Below are 18,327 nucleotides of genomic sequence, written 5' to 3' on the forward strand. Positions count from 1 at the left end.
GGCTAGGAGCGTTTTACAGCTCATACATGAAGAATTCGTAACTGCGTCAGAACAGCCTGAACAATGCACATTTGAGGAACCAGTCGCTGAAAGGCTTTCGCAAACTGGCCATTCCATCCAGATGTCTGTTCCCCCAACTCGTCATTTTGAGGCGCTTTTGAGGAAGGCATTTAGTCGAAGAGACCGAAGCCCATGTCCTCATCGGACTCCTCCTTCTCCTCCTCCTTGGCGGCCTCGGGGGCGGCCTCAGCGGCGCCACCAGCGGCAGCACCACCAGCGGCGGGAGCAGCACCACCGGCACCACCGGAGGGAACGGAGGCGAGCTTGGTGGAACCCTCAGCGATCAGCTAGAATCAAAAAGTCAGTATTCTGGTGTCATTCGTGAGAGTAGGGTCGTGGTGGGTGAAACTGACGTCCTGGAGGTTCTTGCCCTGGAGCTCAGCAACGACCTTCTCGAGGCGGTCGGAGTCAGCGTCAATGCCGACGGAGGAGAGGACCTCCTTGATGTCGGAGGCAGAGGGGGACTCGTTGCCAGCGAGGGCGAGGAGGAGGTAAGCTGCGAGGTGCTTCATTTTGATTTGACTGTTTCGAAGAAAAAAAAAAGTTGTCAGTGTCGATGTCAAGACGTTGGATGCGAAAAGAAGTCGTTGTGTGCGCTGGCGGGTATTTCGAGGCACAGAGACGGAAAGGATTCAAAGAGACATACCTTTGGTGGCCTGGTTAACGGGAACTGAGAAACAATCGATTTAACCGCGAATTGGGCGGAGACTGCAACGTCGAGTTCTGAAGATGGTTGAGGAACAAGAAGTAGTCGCGGGCCACCGAAATTGAGGGAAAAGTGCGCTGTGGCTCATGTGGCTGTGTCACCGCCTGGCAGAAAACCTAAGCGAGTGTGGCGGGTGCAAAGTTCACGTGATATATTGCCATCTCGGCGCGAACCATGCCCAGTTCTTTGGTCTTCTATCCCCGCTCACTCACTCCTCGCCTCTTTGAGAACAACCGGACTGCTTCTGCCTGCTGTGCCGTACCTCCTGGTACCCAGGACCTCCATTTTACCATAAATACAGCGCGGCTGGTCCCCGGCAACAGCACTCATTCATGGTATCGCGTTCGGAGTCATGAAGCTACCCAGTCGAACTGACGATCGACGGTAACTGGTACCTTTTGTCCTTCCAACTCTTAGACAGCCGTTCAGAGATTCTCTTTGTTTCCAAATTCCAATATGAGTGTATGCTGCCAACTTCTCGGCTCGTTTCCATCTGTTATCTAACACTTCGAGCAGTTCCTCGACTCCGTTCTCTCGTCTCTCCAGTCGGGTAAGCCTGCCCAAGCCCCGCTGTCTCGGCCTCCAGCGGCCCCGGTCACATCCTCAACAGCGAAGAAAGATGATCGACGAGTGGAAGCAGCGCCTCGACCACTGCAGACTGCTGGGAATGCGAGTACAGGAATAAAGCGCAAGGCCGAGGACCAACTGCCTCGACCCTCCAGGCCTGAGAGCCAACCGGCTAGCAAGCTCCCATCTGGTCGGCCAGCAGTATCGTCTGCGATGCCCAAGGTCGTATCAAAGTGTGCATCCCCTACTATGGTCAAACCTGCTTCGCCGAAACTCGTCCCTAGGAGCAGTACCACACCAACTAGCACGACCCCGGCCGCGAGAGCTGTACCTGCGAAGCCAACAGTGGCAAAACCGGCACTGCCTAAAATGACGGCCTCCAAACCGGCAGTGGTCACAGCAACCGCATCCAAACCAGCAGCAGCAAAGCCAGTACCGGTCTCGTCTAAGCCACCACCAAAGGGCTCCTTCGCCGACCTGATGCAGCAAGCCAAGGTCATGCAAGACAAAGCTCCAACCCAGCTGGGTATGCTCCGTCATCAGAAGGTACCAAAGGAGAGACTGAGCAAAGTCGAGCGCAAACGACGACTGGAGGAGGCCAAGGCACAAGAAAAAGCCGCACGCTTAGGAAAGCGCCCCGCGCCCCCAAGCTCGGCTGCTGCTGGCAAAGCTCCTGCCAAGCGACGAACGCCCGAGCCTCTCTCATATAAAGGCACGGCCAAGCCATCCCAGACTCCCGAGCCTACTGCGTATCAGGGAACGGCAGGTCGACAATCTCACCGTGGCACTACCGATCGTCGTCCTAGCAAACGTCGCATGGACGAATATCTCGCGACCGACGAAGAAGAGGAGGGCGACTTTGGTGACTACGGTAACTACGACGACCTCTACTCGGATGCTTCGTCTGATATGGAAGCTGGCTTTGATGATGTATGGGAAGAAGAAGATGCTGCCTTGAAATCTGCTCGGAAGGAAGATGAACAAGAATTGCAGAGGGAGACGGCCGCGAAAAAGGAGAAGCTAGAGCGCCAGAAGAAGTTGGCAGCTCTTGCATCCCGCACCAAGCGGTAATGTAAATTGACATGCATCAGCGGGTTACTTGCAACACTTTCATTTGTTTGGGGAGGTGGGTTTTTGAGCGTTTTTTTTCTTCTTCGGTGTCTCTAGATGGGGAGCGTACAGTACAGTCCTTTCTTTCCATTCTTTCGTTTTGTTAAACACCATTCTAGCGGGCGTCATACCAATACCAAGTCTGATTAGCATTCAAGTCGTGTTTGTATTCAATACCATCAGTTTGACGTAATCTTTTCTCGAAGTTGTAGTCGTTGAGATCAAGTAGTTCTGGGTGTACTCCGTACACATCTGTCAGCTGTTGGCCCCACTTGGCGGTGACATCACCCCCTCTCCCACTCTACTCTTCATATCTTCATATTACGTCCCTCCATATCACGAACTCGTTGGCTTTCTCATCCAGCGTGTATTCACAATGGAGTCTGTTCACCATGTGTCAACTTCTTCAAAGATCCTTTTTGGCAAGGTCCGCAGGATGGTGCCTCCAATGCTCGAGAAATTCCACAAAGGTTTGTTGTCGTCTTGCGGGACTCTACACTTGGATGTCGGGGTCCTCTCAACCTGAGCAAGTAACTGACTGGTCTGCAGGGCAACTGGGACGCGTGGCAGTCATAGGAGGCTGCGCTGAGTAGGTCGACCATTGACATGCATGGAATAGCTTCCTGGACTAATCTTCATGAAAGCTATACTGGGGCCCCATATTTCTCTGCGATGGCGTCAGCAAAGTTGGGTATGCTGTTATTTTACTTTAAATAACCCTGTAAACTTCTGCTAACACGAATTTAGGCTGTGACATGGTATGATTGTATCAAAGGCTATACATCACCTAGCGAAGGAGCTGACATTTTCCAGAGTCATGTCCTCTGCGAGCGCTCTGCTGCATCTGTAAGCGTGACTGACCTGTGTTGAATACAAGAAACTCATTCTCTATGCACAGGTTGTCAAAAGTTATTCTCCAAACTTGATGGTTCACCCGATACTGCCAAGTACCGACTCAGTCAAGGATCCCAAGTCAATCAACGCGCCAGAACTGGCGCGCCCTATCATCTCCATGCTTTCCCGTCTGCATTCCCTGGTCATCGGACCAGGTCTCGGCCGCGACGGGGTCACGCTCAAGGTTGTTGCAGAAGTGATCAAGGAAGCACGATCACAGTCAATTCCATTCGTCCTGGACGCTGATGGATTGCTTCTTGTCACCGAAGATCCAGACCTGGTTAAAGGATACCAAGAATGTATTCTGACACCCAACGTGGTCGAGTTTGGACGCCTCGCAAAAGCATTGGGCATTGAAGTCAAGAGCCAGGCAGACATTGCAAATGACGACAGCAACGGCCAGGGCGACAAAACAAGCAAAGAATCAGAGGCGTGCGAGCGATTGTCCAAGGCTCTGGGCGGCGTGACTATTCTTCAAAAGGGACTCCATGATGTGATCTCCAACGGAGTCACCAGTATTATCTCCGATATTAAGGGTGGTCTTAAGCGCAGCGGCGGTCAGGGAGATACCCTGACCGGCTCGCTAGGGACATTGCTGGCATGGAGAGCGGCTTACCATGATAAATTATGGGATTCGGGTGAGAAGGATAATGAGAAGGAGGCACAGAACAAGGAGGATGTCCAGGCCGAGCTGGAGTCTGACGGCAAACGCATGTCCCCAACAACCACTTTGCTTCTCGCTGCCTGGGCAGGCAGTTGTATCACCCGAGAGTGCTCGCGGCAGGCCTTTGAGGCTAAAGGGCGGAGCATGCAAGCCAGTGACTTGACCGATGAGGTACATCCTAGTTTTCTACGGCTGATTGGAGAACCGGAAGGTTCCAAGACGCATCTCTAGACCATGCCAATACTGTGGGATTGGCCTGGCCATTTACAGAGAGGACTATGTTGTCTATTAGATTATGGATCTCAGTTGACCTACTACAGCCTCAACGGGGTGAATGAAGCCTTTAGAATAGAATGTATTCTTTTCAGCCATTCAAACTCGGCTTGTTTGACCTGAAGATTTCGCTGACGAGAGCTGAGCGCTGAAAAGGACCACTAAACTATGTTCGCCTTTCAAGGAAGCTTTCTCGCATGCCAAACTTACCGGTTGAGACCGGGTATGTAAGTTTGTGAGAGCCACACAAGAGACCCTGAATCGGATCTCATCTTGTTTTTGAGGCAGCGTAAGAATCAATAATTATGCAAGCCCACCTGCACCAGCTATAGCTCTGTGTTGTCATCTCGGATACAGTCATACCATTCGCGAGGTACCATAGCAACCCAGGAGCTGGGCTTGTCATCGGAGTAAGGCGTCCATTAATTGTCGAGTAGCGAGACGTAAGCATGGAATCCATGATGTCTAAAACTCCAAATACTAAAATTGGAGCCTTTACTGTTGATCGTGCTGACATGTCAAAGCAGTAGTCAGTATCTCTCCACAGGGTATTAGGTACAAAAGGTACATTTGGAACAAGACCAACCATATGGACAAGATGTAGCACGCCAATATTCGGAATGAGAATTGTTGAACAAGATCGAGATGTAAGCCGTTGAGGCAATTTACAAGCCCCCGAGTATTCTCTCTGCCGATTTGGACAGTACCGAGTGCATTCGTCTTTTCTTCATTCCTCTTCTAACATCTATTTTCAGCCTCGCCTGAACCATGGAAGAGAAGAAATTCTTTCGCTATGAGAAGGTGTTTGATATCCAGTTTCCGGCAAGGCGTCCCAGCCAAGAAGGACTAACCAACAACCAATGGAAACAGACCAAAACAGATCCAATGACCCTAAAGCTTCCCAAAGCATAGACTTCGAAGCGGTGTGAGCCGCCACATTGACAGGTCTTTTCTACCCCGCAGTCCAGTCTATACATAGGATATGGGGGAGGCGAGTCGGATTCGGAATCCGAACGATTTTTAGGGCTACCGTGGAGGTTCGAGCTGAGACATCCACCCGCACCCCCTGAGACACAAGATGATCCCCGGGCGTTCAACACATGGGGATGCCCATTCCAGAAGAGGCACTAGTCGTGCGCCTCTCCGCCCTTGAGCTGGCATGCCATCGACATCAGCTATCTCGACAAGCATTGGTGGTGTCTCGGGATGCTGTTCCAGATCTCGTATTCACGCCACGCCCCAAGCCCTGGATCGGGCTGGCTTTGGTCTTGCCCCCGGCGTATCCGGGGCTGAAGAAAATGGAGAATTAATACGTGCATCTTTTCTGACAACGACTTTTTCGGCGTTGAGTTCTTGTACTGAGACAGTGCTTGGCTGGTGGCCTCGTGATATGTTAGTTGGCGCAGACAAAGAGGAATTTGGTTTGGTGCGGTATTTCCCAGTCTACTGGTAAGATGTTCTATTTCTGGGCACTATAGGCTGAACTCATGGTCTATACTATACTCGATACTATGCCCCAGACTCAAGTATAAAAGGCTGGCAATCTACCCCAGATATGGTGCCATTTCCGCATCAAATTGAACAATATCCAAGCCAAAGATTATCTGATCTACTATAATCTTCATCCAATCGTTTATCACCAAAGAAAACCATCCAGGATGCAACTCACTACTCTGACTGCCTTCCTCGCTGCGGCTACCATTGCCCTGGCCAACCCAGCACCCACCTGTGGTACCTGCAATCCCGTCTCTGGCCAGAACAGCTGTGACATTACTACCTCGTGCATCAACACGGGCTCGACCTTCCACTGCGCCTGCCGTGCCGGTTACAAGGCCTCCGAGCACAACAGCGATATCCACTCCCAGTTCCGTCTGAATATGCCCAACTACGAGTTCCTGGTCTTCGTTCCGGAGAACACTGCTTGCAACACTCTGTGCGACAACCCATACGCTGCGCCTTCAGATCTGTGCAATGAGGTCAAGAAGTGGAACTCCTGCGCTGTCTAAAGAGGGTCGCGTTGAGGTATGAGTCTATCGATTTGATGGGAGGGTCCGTGGTACGGTTCAATATCCCGGGTTAGAGTGAGACTGAAAGATGGATTGGAAGGAAGCAGGCTGTTAATGAACAGCCCATGGTAGACGATGGGTATTTAGGACCATGTACATGGCAAGCCACTCCTTAATAATGATTAATGCCAGCCTTCCTACACTACTACGATTCTACCTAGAGACGCGGATGAAACAGATCTAAAGTAAAATAAAGTAAATTTGGGACTAAAGATCTTTTTATTGCCCAAACATATCATCAGAACCGGGTTCCTATTGCCCCATGAAGAATCCAAACCAGACACCTAAACACCTATGGCCAGAGAACTCTACCGGGTCCACCGAATGCATCCTAAGATACGCAAAAAGCCTAGTAGACCTTCGAGAAAGAAAGAAAGAAATAACACAAATAATTAAACCACCGCATTAACCGTGCATCTCATCATCGCCGTCGAAGAACACCAGGCGCGAACCGTTTCCAGCAATTTGCCAGACCTATGAAAAAGCAAGTTAGTAATGATTACGAACATAAGTATGTAGATTCGAAAACTTACGTTCAGTTCAGCATATTCGTGGAGAGTAGTGGTAAGCTGGTCTTCGGTGAAGCCCTTGGCCAGCACGCGCTCACGAATACGTCTCACGCTGAGGGCGTTATCCTCATCATCACCAATAGCGGCAGCACCACTTTCCCGCAGGGTGCGGATCAAAGTGTAGATCTTGCTGCTGGGGGTGTGGTCGGCACCGGACTCGCCATCATTGTAGAGAGAGGCCTTGCTGACCTCGATGAGGCGCAGTGCCTCGTCAACGTCCTCACGAACGACTTCTTCGCTGAAGCGAAGACGGGCCAGAGCCTGTGAGAGACGGACAATACCCAGCAGAGTACGGGGCGTGACATGGGAAAATTGCTGCTTGCGGGCCTCGTCCTTCTTCTGACGCTTGCGCATGGCGACGTAGGCACCAACCATGTAGTCGGAGACGTTGGTAGGAACGACGGGGCGGTAAGTACGGGCCTTGGCGATGTATTGACGGACTTCGTGAGGCGTGAACATGACACCGGCGTCTTCGGTCTCGGGGTGCTTGTTGTGCATGTGAACATAAGTGACGTGGGTGGCCAGCTCCTCGTCAATCTCCCGGGATGGGGAATCCAGGAGAAGGAACATGACATCGAAACGGGAGAGAAGAGCGGCGGGTAGGTTGATGTTCTCGACAGGCGAGATACGGGGGTTGTAGCGGCCATACAGCGGGTTGGCAGCAGCCAGAATAGAGGTGCGGGCATTAAGAGTGGTGTTGATGCCTGCCTTGGAGATAGAAATGGTCTGTTGCTCCATAACTTCGTGAATGGCAGTTCGGTCCGAGTCGTCCATCTTGTCAAACTCATCGATACAGCAAATACCGTTATCAGCAAGAACCAGGGCACCACCCTCCAGCATCATTTCATCAGTCACAGGGTCTCTCATCACCGCGGCAGTCAAACCGACACCACTGCTACCACGACCGGTAGTGTACACACCACGGGGGGCAACCTTTGTAATGTATCGAAGCAGTTGGGATTTGGCAACACCAGGGTCACCCATCAAGCAGATGTTGATGTCACCACGAATGTGCATACCGTCACCCATCTCCTTGGTGACACCGCCGATCAGCAGGAGAAGCAGGGCCTTCTTAACATCGAGATGTCCGAAAATCTCAGGAGCGATAGACCGCGAGAGGTACTCGTACATGTTGCCAGAATTCATGTGCTGCTCGATCTTCTTCATGGTGCGGCTGTCCATGCCGATGTCATTGTAGGACTTCTTATGTTGAGTGATGTGCTGAGCCTCCAGGTAGGTATCGGTCAACAGACCGGCACGAATAGCGCGGAAGCCCGTGTAGGGAGTAGGCAGGAAGATGCCAGCAATATCAACAACATCACCGGGGTTCAATTGCCGAGTCTGAGCTCCATGGCAATGAACAGTCAGGGAGCGGGGAATGTGGCCCACAGGCACCTGGTCGGCCATCTCCTGGATCTTGACTTCCTGGAAAGGAACAAATTTGGATGCACGAGTCGACAAGAACAGCTGACCTTTTGTGTTGTTCTTCTTGCAGTCCTCCGACAAACACTCAGACAGAGGCATGAACTGCTTCGTAGTGATGGGCTGGAAAACTTCACAACCGCAGACATCGCAGGTGTAGGCGTTGATCTGAACGGCGGGCTTGACGTCCGAAACACGAGTCGTGATACCGCGGACAGTGATCAAGCTACCGAGATGCTCTCCGCGCACGTTTCGGACAGCAAGCGGCTTCCCGGCACGGTCGCTGCTTGAACCAGAGGGTGTGAGGGGCTTGAAGTTGAGAGTGTATCGTCGAGTCAGCTCTGGCGGGAAGAGAGACGCAGCAGGGACAGTATCCATATCGGCCTCTGCTTGCATTTCTTGGGTCTCGTTGCGCTTCTCACGCTGGGACATGATCACGTCGAGCACGTCGTCCTTGAATCTACGTTCAATTAGTCTAACCAGTCCATTGTGTCACACGGCAGCCAATTGTAAACATACGTAATCTCCTTAGTCTCCTTGGGCATGACAGCATCCACAGCCTGCGAAAAGACATCGATGTAGCGCTTAGTGTTCTTCTGGATAGATTCGACCAGCTTCAGATTCTGCTCATCTGGCAGGGCTCTTTCGAACTATAGCCAACTCTTGTCAGCGATGATGGTAAAACGCAACAGAATTTTCATATGGACTCACAATTTCCAAATCATCTAGCTCGATGACAATATTCGAGACATCTCGATTGGCGATATCCTGCAAAATCTGCATGTACTTGAGCTTTGGCTCCCGGCGCCTCCTTGCGCCACGAGTCTCTGCGCCATCGTCGTCAATATCGTCCATGAAGTCGTATTCATCGCTGGTGCGGTTTCCGTCGATGTTCAGATCCTCCATCGCCTCGGTCGCAGCAGCTTCCGAGGTCGACTGGAGGGTCTTGAAATGCTGAAGGAAATCCTTGAAGCCATCCAATTGCGCGGCATAGTCAACCGGCGCTTGGTATTGGAGCAAAGCCATGCTGAATGGGATGGAGTGCGCTCAAATTCGCAAGGAACGCAAAGTGGTTGGTAAAGTGGGTTTGCTGCGAGAAGAAATGGCCGAGCTCAGACTGCCCCCTTCAGAGACCTCAGCCGCTGGGCAGAGCGAGACGCGAACGCGAAAAGACGCGCCAAATATGCACTAGCCACTTTGGGACTAGGTCGCGTTCCACGTGTAGCTTCTCTCGGATAATCAGATCCTCCGCTTTCCCGGGCAACCCTTCGAAAGCGCGGGAAAGTCCGTCCGGCACAGGTCACCTGATCGTCCACTTTGCCTCGGTTGGCCGGACTTGCTGGGCGGCCGACGGGTGTGGAGAGCGAGAGAGAGTCCGGGGAGTCTGCGACCGAACATCCCACCCTCTCTACTCTCTCTTCTTGTGCTTCTCACAGCTACATTTGCGCCCTAATCATGGCGCCCAAGAAGCCCACCACGACGGCAGAAGTCGCTCTCGTTCCCCTAAAGAACTGTCTCGTCAACTTACCACCGTCACTAGTCGCCTTGTTGGGCAATGCCAATACGGTTAGTTACCGAGCTTGGTCAGTCGTGTGATATACCTCCAGCTAATGTCCCCTGCCACAGGCTGCGCAAAATGTCATCATTGAACTGCAATACAAGTCTCCCTCTGGTAAGGTCAATGGTGCGCCGCCACAGCGATCATGCTTCTTAGGCTGGACGGGTATGCCGAGCAAGCGGAAGCTCGCGCCGGTGGTTGGCCGCGAAGGCACGAGCGGCGGCTTCTCCAGAGAGCAAGAGATCTCTGCCGTGGAGTTGGATACTACGTTTGGACGACTCCTCGGTCTGACCGAAGGGCAAAAGGTGTGACATTCTTCCCCGCGGCATACACCATGCTCCACGTGGGGTAATCGAGTGCTGACTCCTTACAGGTCGGGCTACTCGTACACCTTGATCCACCAGTCGCGCATACAATTAACATTGAGCCTTTGACACCGGAAGATTGGGAGAGTATGTTTGGAGTCTTATTGGTTTGTAATGGACGGTTGACTGATTCGTTTTTACCTAGTTATCGAGCTTCATGCTACATTTTTGGAACTCAACCTCCTCTCCCAGATCCGCGCGCTGCCTAACCCATCCTACAATGCAGCGCAGTCCGAGCATATGCACCCGCTCGCACTGCACCTTTCACCCACCTCGACCGCTAACATTGTTGTCACCTCCCTTACACCCGCTCCGGACGCTACCTCTCCGTTCGCGAAAATAGCACCCGATGCTGAAGTGATCGTTGCTCCCAAAGTCCGATCAAAACCCGGGAAATCACCTCGTGGCGACAGCCGCAGCAATGCCGGTAGTAGCAGAAAGAGCACCGGTGGCCGCAGTTCCGGTAGCACAGTACGCCCTAAGAGCCGGTCTGATTCCCGAGGCGCCTTGTACTTGCGAGGGGTAGAACGCCTAGCCGCAGATCAATATTTTGATGCAGAGATGGACGAGGACGAGAATGACGGATTCCGGGTCTGGGTTGACCCGGAGCTCTTGGCTTCTAATGAACTACGGGGCGCAGGCTGGGCGTGTGTCTCTATTGTTCAGCCCGCTGGTCTGAAGCCTCCCGTGGATCCTCAACAGCAACTTGCTCAACAAGAGCAGCAGAAATCCAATGAAGGAGGTTCTCCCACAACAAAGCTGGTTGCCAAGCTGCTACCATGGGAAGAGGCACCCGACAGCAGGCATGTGGCCATTTCGACTTTGTTGTGCAGTTCGCTCGGCGCCGAAAACATGGTGGGTGGGATCGTTCGTGTCGAGGCCGCTCCCCCTCAGCTTCACAGATCGGCAGTCAAGACTCTCAAGTTGTATCCGTTTATGACCGATGCATCGAAGAAGAAGGATGGTCTGAAATTTGGTGCTGACACGGCGGCCTCTCGAGATGCCCTGGCAGAGCGTCTCAAGGTCATCTATGGCAGCACCGGCTCTGACATTGGACTGTTCTCGGGACCTTTGACTGATGGAATGGTTCTTCCTAAAGTTGAAAACCATCCTTCGGTCTCCTCATTCGATGGTGCTATTCTTCGCTTTGATCCTCCCTTGAAGAACGGTCCTGAAGAGACGAAGACGATGTTCGGGTGGCTTCTAGGTTCTGAAGCTAAGTTGAACCTTGAAGTGCAAGCAGAAATACCTAAGCCATCTGATGTGGGCTCATCTGCATTGCCTTCTGAGGACTCGATTTCAGACACTGTCCCCCAATTGGTGGGCATTGACTCGATCATCTCTCAGTCCCTGACAAATTTGACAAAGTCTTCGTCCATCTTGTTGACTGGCGGACTTGGGGCTGGAAAGACTGCCCTGGCCCACCTATTAGCTCACCGTTTGCGCAAGGATCATCTTTTCAACGTGAAGTACTTCAGTTGCCGCAAGCTTGTCACGGACGAGACACGAATTTCCAATATCAAAGAAGTCCTGAACCGCCTCTTCATGTCCGCTTCCTGGTGTTCCCGTCTCGGTGGTCAAGCCGTTGTAATCCTTGATGACCTTGACAAGCTCTGTCCCGTGGAGACCGAGATGCAGGTTGGAAATGACAACGGTCGCAGCCGCCAGAACAGTGAAGTCATTTGCTCTATGGTCCGGGAATACTGTTCCATGAACTCTTCCGTCGTCTTGCTAGCTACAGCCCAGGCCAAGGAGTCCCTGAACAATGTCATCATTGGGGGCCATGTGGTGCGCGAGATCATCAATATGCGAGCCCCAGACAAGGAGGGGCGCCGAAAGGTTCTGGAGAAGCTTACCAGTCAAGATAAGCCTATGGAATCACTCAATGGCCACGTACGGTCAACTAGCTCTTCCACACAGAACACACAAGACTCCTGGCTGGATCCATCAAATCCTGGAAGTCGGCCTAGCTCCTCTGGTGGTGATGGATTCGTACTCAGCAGAGATATTGATTTCCTAGAGCTTGCCGGTAAAACTGATGGATATGCGCCAGGAGACCTGGTATTGTTGGTTGCTCGGGCACGCAATGAAGCCTTGATCCGCTCTGTTTCCGATCTAGCTTCCGAATCCAAAATGATCACTCTTGGGACTGAAGACTTTGACAGTGCGCTGAAGGGATTCACACCCGCGTCTCTCCGCAACGTCACCCTGACCTCGTCCACGACCACTTTCTCCGCGATTGGCGGTCTGTTTGAGACTCGGAAGATGCTGTTGGAGACCCTGCAATACCCAACCAAGTATGCACCTATCTTCGCGCAGTGCCCGTTGCGACTTCGGTCTGGTCTACTCTTGTACGGCTTCCCTGGTTGCGGCAAGACGCTGCTCGCGAGTGCTGTGGCTGGCGAGTGTGGCTTGAACTTCATCAGCGTGAAGGGTCCTGAGATTCTGAACAAGTATATCGGTGCCAGTGAAAAGAGTGTTCGAGACCTGTTCGAGCGCGCTCAAGCTGCCCGCCCTTGCGTCCTATTCTTTGATGAATTCGACAGTATTGCACCGAAGCGTGGTCATGACTCGACAGGTGTCACTGACCGCGTCGTCAACCAGCTTCTGACACAAATGGACGGTGCTGAGGGTCTCTCCGGTGTTTACGTACTGGCAGCAACCTCACGGCCTGATCTGATTGACCCAGCGCTTCTGCGTCCTGGTCGTCTGGACAAGTCCCTACTCTGTGATATGCCTGCACGTGCTGACCGTCTCGACATTATTCGGGCCGTGAGTGAGAAGCTCAAGATGAATGACGAGGTTCGTTCTCGGCTGGATGAAGTCGCTGCTCGGACCGAGGGCTTGTCCGGCGCTGACCTTCAGGCTGTTGTGTACAATGCCCACCTGGAGGCTGTGCATGACGCTCTCGGTGACCATTCCAGTGGCGAGAAGGCTGGTGCAAAGTCTAGCACTACGAAGAGCTCATCAGTTAGCACTTCGACTCGGTCCTTTATCCAGTTCCTTTACTCGTCATCTGAGGAAGCCTCTGGATCTGTTTCTTTGCCTCCTCCGGCTGTGGTGGCCGCCAAGCTGGATGCCATCAAGAATGCCCGCCGCCGCCAGCGCCAGCTCGAGAATGGCTCCGCTGGTGCCTCTGCTGCCCCCTGCCGCTGCTGCGCCAGTGCCAAATGGTACTGATGCTGATGCCGACGAGTTGCGGGATGACATCGTCGTCCGCTGGGAGCACATGGAGCGATCCTTGAGCTCCACCCGTGCGTCTCTCAGCCCGGCCGAGCGTAGACGTTTCGAGGGCATTTACCGGGAGTTTGTCGTTGGCCGCAATGGAGAGATGCCCAATGGCGAGGCAGCCAATGAAATTGGCGGGCGATCTAGCCTGATGTGATTGCTGCTACGGGGTACTTTGTTAGATCTACTTGTACATTGTATATATAAACCTCTCGCATTTTTACGGTTATCTCTATCTTGCTGTATTTATCAATGCGTAAATGCATGGTCACACTCATGATTTAGACTTCCAGAATTGCCTGTGACTTTCTTAAAGAGAAGTATCTTTAATGGTGACATTGCATTAAATGACTTTTTCGGATGTTTGAAACAAAGTAATAAGTACCGAACTATGTGTGCCTACGCAGGCCAACGAGCTAATGTCTTTTGTCAGATCACGTGAACCGTTAGCCCTCATTACTTTCATGCTCACTGTCAGCTGATGGCAGAAATACCTCGATCGGAGCTTTGTATACGTTTGCGGTCTAAGTTTTCCTTGAGGGTATTGACCAAAATAGATACGGCGGGGAACTAAAGATTAAAATAGTGACTACTGAGCTAAGAATCGCTCAATCACCATAACGAGATCATGTCACTGGAAAACTTGACTAGTAGGAGCATGATCACAGAAGCAACAATGACGGAAACAAAAACAACCCGCATGATCATACCCTTTGTCCACATGGTCTCTGCATCTTTGCGATCTGGCTTCGTTTCTGCTCAGATCGAACCTCTGCCACGCCTCCAACCAGCTCAGCTCGTCGTCACCTTGCGTAGGAGATTCTTGAAAGTCCCCTTCAAAGACTCCTACATATACAAAGTAATCAGCCATGTACACAAGGTTGATGTAGTACCATTCAAAAGTCTTACCCCGAGAGTCTTTACACGCTGCACCCAGTTTCGGGTGCGGAGAATCTTCTCCGGGGCCTGCTGAACCCTTAGTATCACATCAAACAGATCTCAGTGTTAACGATTTTCTGATTATCTTACCGGGACGTTCGAGAGATCACTGGTTGGGACCTCTGGGATCTCTGGCGGCGAGACAGAGATGTTGACACCGGCGGGGGTGTCTCGTGCTGCTTCAACATCTTGCAGCCAGGCCAGGATCGACTGGTCATTTTTGTAGTATCCCTCTTGCCAGTCTAAGAGGGGGGGCAGGCTTGATCTCGTCCTGCGAGTTCATGGTGCGTGTGTGTGGGTGCGTGGTATTTGGAGGTATGGATGGAGTTGGGATGAGAAGAAGGGTGAGTTTGCTAAGGAAAGCTTAGGAACACGCCGTAGACCCACTTCAGGCGACGCACTATAAAACACCGTTGACCTCATCGCTATGGCGATTTCACTAATTTTTACAGTTAAACATTCTGATAGATTCAAAATGATTTACTTGAAAATAGGCCTATGAATCTTTCAATACCCACTAACTCAAGACTACCTCTGACACAACATCCATCTTCTCCCTTCCCGGCATTACCCTCCTCTCCTCACTCTAATTCAAGCCATCAGATCACCGAGGATCAAGGACTCGGGCCAGCCGCTCTTGCTTTCTGTCCCAGAAAGAAATAGGAGCAGCATCCAGACATGGGGACCACACATTCACACCGTGGAAAAAGGTACATTCAATGCATAGGCATCGCACATACCCCGATTTCGCACCGCAGTCGCAGCCCCGGCAGTGGACATAGGGCCATAGGTCCTCATGTGGTGCAAGCTGTATATACAAAGCATTAGAGATGATTCACAGAGATAAATCAGAGACCTAAAGCGATGAAAGTTAAGGTACTACTCACGCGGATATGGCACGGAATTAGATCATCACATTCAACATGGACGAGAATTGGAGGCATCTCGGGGCGTCCATGACGCATCCAGAGTGGCAGGTTTCTCTCGGGAGGAGGCCATCGAATCTGTGAGTTGAAGAGGTCTTGCATTTCAATGTCGTCGGTCTGGGGGCCGGCGGGGCGGCGGATGATGTTGCTGGCGAACTGCTTCGCCTTGTGCAGACGTCGCCACAGAGACGAGAATGCATTTCGGAGACGCTTGTGTATGTGAAATGAATTCTGTATTCAGGTTTATTATAACACGCTTGGGTATTGTGGATGATTCGGTGTCATGACTTACCTTTGGCTTCATCTTTCACGTACTTGGATGGATGGTCGAGCGAAGGAGGAAGATGGGAGCGACAGCTATGAAGGTAGTTTAATTAAGAGCAAACTCCAAGGTATCAGAGCAATCAAGGCTCCTTTTCTCACCTAGAAATGAGCCAGGTAGAAAAAGCGGGTCTTCCCTATCCTGGTGTCTCATAATGCTTGGTGAAACGAGTCATCCCAACATGTCGCGATTGCTTTGGTCCACCCTTCAGATCCAAACATCCATTTTCTAGGATCCATATCTAGCTGACTAGCTCTGAAGGTAGAAAAACAGACAGCCGCAATCAAAACGTCACAAGAAACAAATGTATCACTCATTATTCTTTGTCTAGTGCTACCTGAACCAGCCTCTCCAGCTTTTTCCACTCCGCACTAACAATAGCCTTCGAGGTACTAGGATCCATCCCATTGGCCTTGAACTCATTATGCACTTGTGCAAAATTAGCTCCAACAAGCCTCTTAAAACTCGGCACTGTACAACTCTCCAGCTGTCGACTAGCAAGGTCAGCCAGAATATACCACAGAACGTAATGAAAATTCAATTCCGACTGCTGTATCAGAGTGGCTTCTTTGGAACTACTCTCAAATCCCTCCTGAGAGAGATAGATGGCCAGCTTAGCCAGGATCCAACCGTGGAGTTGGCGGATCGGATGGGCAGGGCTGAAGAGGACGGGGTCGATGCGGAGGTATCTGATCGCGGCGTGGAGGAAGGCTTTGCTGAAATTGTTGACGGAGAGGAGGGAGATGATGAGTTGGTCGCGCAGAGATGCATATGGCTGTCGGGTTAGAGGCCAATTGGATGTTTGTTTGAGGATGCGCATGGCGGATTCGAGTTTTTTGATTTCGTCTTCGGGTTTGCCGTCGGATCGGGATGCCTCTTGCATGAGTTCTAGTGCTTGTTTTTCTGCCGTCTCGAGGATGGACATGTCGTTGGGGGTTTCGGAGAATTTGTCTTCCGGGGTCTCTGTTCCCATTGCACATTTGGTGCACTGGCAGTCGAAGAAGTATCGTTCGGATAGCTCTTTGCGGCGGACTTCGTTGGGGGTTGTGGTGTCGATGTAGGAGATGAAGATTTGCTCGTCTTTCTTGATGGGTCGAACGGCTTTGATATAGAGTTCCTCTCCGTCAAATCCGACTGTGGCATTGTAGTCACAGCTGTGGTTGATCAAAGCAGCATAAGGATGCAAGTAGAGACCAATGCGGTCATACATGGCCGTAGTCAAGTTGAATGAGTTGAGATCCAACTAAATTAATAAGTCAGTTTTGAATACCGGTAGCACACAGATATATTCAAAAGAATACACCAAAAGAATACATACTCTTGCCGCGTATGCCATAATGGCTTCCTGGCTCATATCCGTTTCCGAGTAATCTTTGACAGCCTTAGACGTGAGATTGATCCTGTCCAAATGAGCCTGAATCTCCTGGATGTCTTGGATATGAGTCTCGAGATTGTTGAAGATACCAAGTTCTTGGGCAGTATATTTCCCCTTCCGGGTACGAAGAACCATCCGTAGCAGAGCGCGTCCATTATTAGGTAGCACTTGGGGCTTAAGTTTTTGGAAAACGGAGCATTCCAGAGAATGAGCAAATTTCCAGTCCTTGGATTGGCACGTCTGTATGAAAATCAGTAATGGAATTCTGGATATTACTCCATAGGCGTGTTCAATTTCTGTTTTGAACATGGAAGACAACAAAACTCCAAATGATGGATAGATTGGCACCCTGGTCTGCCAATCCCAAAAAAATCAAAAATAACAACTCAAACTCACCCTATCACAATACTTAACAACCCGACACCCAGTACAAGCCTTTAACTCTGTCCCAGCCTCTATCTGCCTCTTCCCAAAGCAAGCAGCGCAAGTATCATCGAGGCGTGGCGTGTCGAGAACCGCCACAAACGGCACTTTAGCGTACACAACATCCTCCCCGACCTTGATGTCCGTAGTAGCGAAGAGGCCATTGCCCATGCCATTGGGTGCAGGACCGGGGGCTGTTTTGGTCGTCATTGATGGCAGGGGACTTGTTGAGGATGACATGTTGTGGTGTTTTTTTGTCGAATGATTCTGTGCTTCAGATGCGCGAGATGATCTGATTGATGGGCTTAGTCATCGGTTCTTGGTGGGGCTTTGCTGGACTTCTGGATACCTAACCAGACGCTTTTGAGGAGCAGGACACATGCACGAAGAGACATGCCCGGAGGTTGTGGGGGCATGATGAAGTTGGAACTTGAACTTCTACATATTTGGATATAAAAACCATTGTAAGGGAGAAAGGTTGAAGAAGAAGGAATATTTCTTTTGTCGCTGAAACACAGATAAGCAGACTACATATCAAAAAAAACCAGGACATATAAATAGTAAACAAGACATCCAGACCCAATTCTTGTCAGGCAGAGACATTTAGGACCATCACAAACAACAGAGCAACTCGAGAAGGCTCTGTGTTCCCACCTTGTTTCGCCACAAGGGAAAGCCAAACAGATCAAAAAAAGAGTAAAAAACAGCTGGAACCCTGGAAAGGAAAGGAAACCTCAAGAAATGCACGCCATCTATCAACAAGATGCCTTACCCACTACGCCGTCCAGATAAGGGCGAGTCAATCCTCGGTAGAAGGGAGGGAACTGCCCAGGGGAGCCCAGAGGGATTCCAGAGCCGGC

The 18,327-nt window shown here is 51.2% G+C and overlaps 9 protein-coding genes across 9 annotated transcripts; 4 read left to right on the forward strand and 5 right to left on the reverse strand.

Moving 5' to 3' along the window:
- Nucleotides 1-170: 170 nt before the first annotated feature.
- aspf8 (ribosomal protein P2) lies at nucleotides 171-572 on the reverse strand (the record flags this gene model as incomplete). The annotated part of the gene is made up of 2 exons (XM_056913019.1): nucleotides 171-347; nucleotides 414-572. The coding sequence occupies 2 exons, from the start codon at nucleotides 570-572 to the stop codon at nucleotides 171-173; spliced, it is 336 nt and encodes a 111-aa protein (XP_056761868.1).
- A 650-nt stretch (nucleotides 573-1,222) lies between these two features.
- On the forward strand, nucleotides 1,223-2,404 carry N7458_009638 (uncharacterized protein; the record flags this gene model as incomplete). The annotated part of the gene is made up of 2 exons (XM_056913020.1): nucleotides 1,223-1,228; nucleotides 1,283-2,404. 2 exons carry the CDS (start codon nucleotides 1,223-1,225, stop codon nucleotides 2,402-2,404), a joined length of 1,128 nt encoding a protein of 375 aa, XP_056761869.1.
- Nucleotides 2,405-2,819: 415 nt separating this feature from the next.
- On the forward strand, nucleotides 2,820-4,232 carry N7458_009639 (ATP-dependent (S)-NAD(P)H-hydrate dehydratase; the record flags this gene model as incomplete). Its single annotated transcript, XM_056913021.1, has 6 exons — nucleotides 2,820-2,913; nucleotides 2,993-3,032; nucleotides 3,088-3,134; nucleotides 3,191-3,201; nucleotides 3,257-3,289; nucleotides 3,342-4,232. The coding sequence occupies 6 exons, from the start codon at nucleotides 2,820-2,822 to the stop codon at nucleotides 4,230-4,232; spliced, it is 1,116 nt and encodes a 371-aa protein (XP_056761870.1).
- A 1,700-nt stretch (nucleotides 4,233-5,932) lies between these two features.
- Nucleotides 5,933-6,280, forward strand: N7458_009640 (putative adhesin; the record flags this gene model as incomplete). The annotated part of the gene is made up of 1 exon (XM_056913022.1): nucleotides 5,933-6,280. The coding sequence occupies one exon, from the start codon at nucleotides 5,933-5,935 to the stop codon at nucleotides 6,278-6,280; it is 348 nt and encodes a 115-aa protein (XP_056761871.1).
- Nucleotides 6,281-6,745: 465 nt separating this feature from the next.
- N7458_009641 (DNA replication licensing factor MCM7) lies at nucleotides 6,746-9,357 on the reverse strand (the record flags this gene model as incomplete). Its single annotated transcript, XM_056913023.1, has 4 exons — nucleotides 6,746-6,814; nucleotides 6,874-8,791; nucleotides 8,851-8,981; nucleotides 9,043-9,357. 4 exons carry the CDS (start codon nucleotides 9,355-9,357, stop codon nucleotides 6,746-6,748), a joined length of 2,433 nt encoding a protein of 810 aa, XP_056761872.1.
- A 429-nt stretch (nucleotides 9,358-9,786) lies between these two features.
- Nucleotides 9,787-13,639, forward strand: pex1 (AAA family ATPase peroxin 1; the record flags this gene model as incomplete). The annotated part of the gene is made up of 5 exons (XM_056913024.1): nucleotides 9,787-9,897; nucleotides 9,958-10,194; nucleotides 10,263-10,341; nucleotides 10,400-13,384; nucleotides 13,419-13,639. 5 exons carry the CDS (start codon nucleotides 9,787-9,789, stop codon nucleotides 13,637-13,639), a joined length of 3,633 nt encoding a protein of 1,210 aa, XP_056761873.1.
- A 635-nt stretch (nucleotides 13,640-14,274) lies between these two features.
- N7458_009643 (uncharacterized protein) lies at nucleotides 14,275-14,639 on the reverse strand (the record flags this gene model as incomplete). Its single annotated transcript, XM_056913025.1, has 3 exons — nucleotides 14,275-14,328; nucleotides 14,392-14,458; nucleotides 14,512-14,639. The coding sequence occupies 3 exons, from the start codon at nucleotides 14,637-14,639 to the stop codon at nucleotides 14,275-14,277; spliced, it is 249 nt and encodes an 82-aa protein (XP_056761874.1).
- A 386-nt stretch (nucleotides 14,640-15,025) lies between these two features.
- On the reverse strand, nucleotides 15,026-15,651 carry N7458_009644 (uncharacterized protein; the record flags this gene model as incomplete). The annotated part of the gene is made up of 3 exons (XM_056913026.1): nucleotides 15,026-15,229; nucleotides 15,309-15,578; nucleotides 15,640-15,651. 3 exons carry the CDS (start codon nucleotides 15,649-15,651, stop codon nucleotides 15,026-15,028), a joined length of 486 nt encoding a protein of 161 aa, XP_056761875.1.
- Nucleotides 15,652-15,985: 334 nt separating this feature from the next.
- N7458_009645 (S-adenosylmethionine-dependent methyltransferase) lies at nucleotides 15,986-17,707 on the reverse strand (the record flags this gene model as incomplete). Its single annotated transcript, XM_056913027.1, has 3 exons — nucleotides 15,986-16,912; nucleotides 16,988-17,284; nucleotides 17,441-17,707. The coding sequence occupies 3 exons, from the start codon at nucleotides 17,705-17,707 to the stop codon at nucleotides 15,986-15,988; spliced, it is 1,491 nt and encodes a 496-aa protein (XP_056761876.1).
- Nucleotides 17,708-18,327: the final 620 nt, after the last annotated feature.

This window comes from Penicillium daleae (assembly GCF_028827525.1).
Source record: "Penicillium daleae strain IBT 16125 chromosome Unknown utg000008l_segment0_segment0, whole genome shotgun sequence".
Taxonomy (NCBI): domain Eukaryota; kingdom Fungi; phylum Ascomycota; class Eurotiomycetes; order Eurotiales; family Aspergillaceae; genus Penicillium; species Penicillium daleae.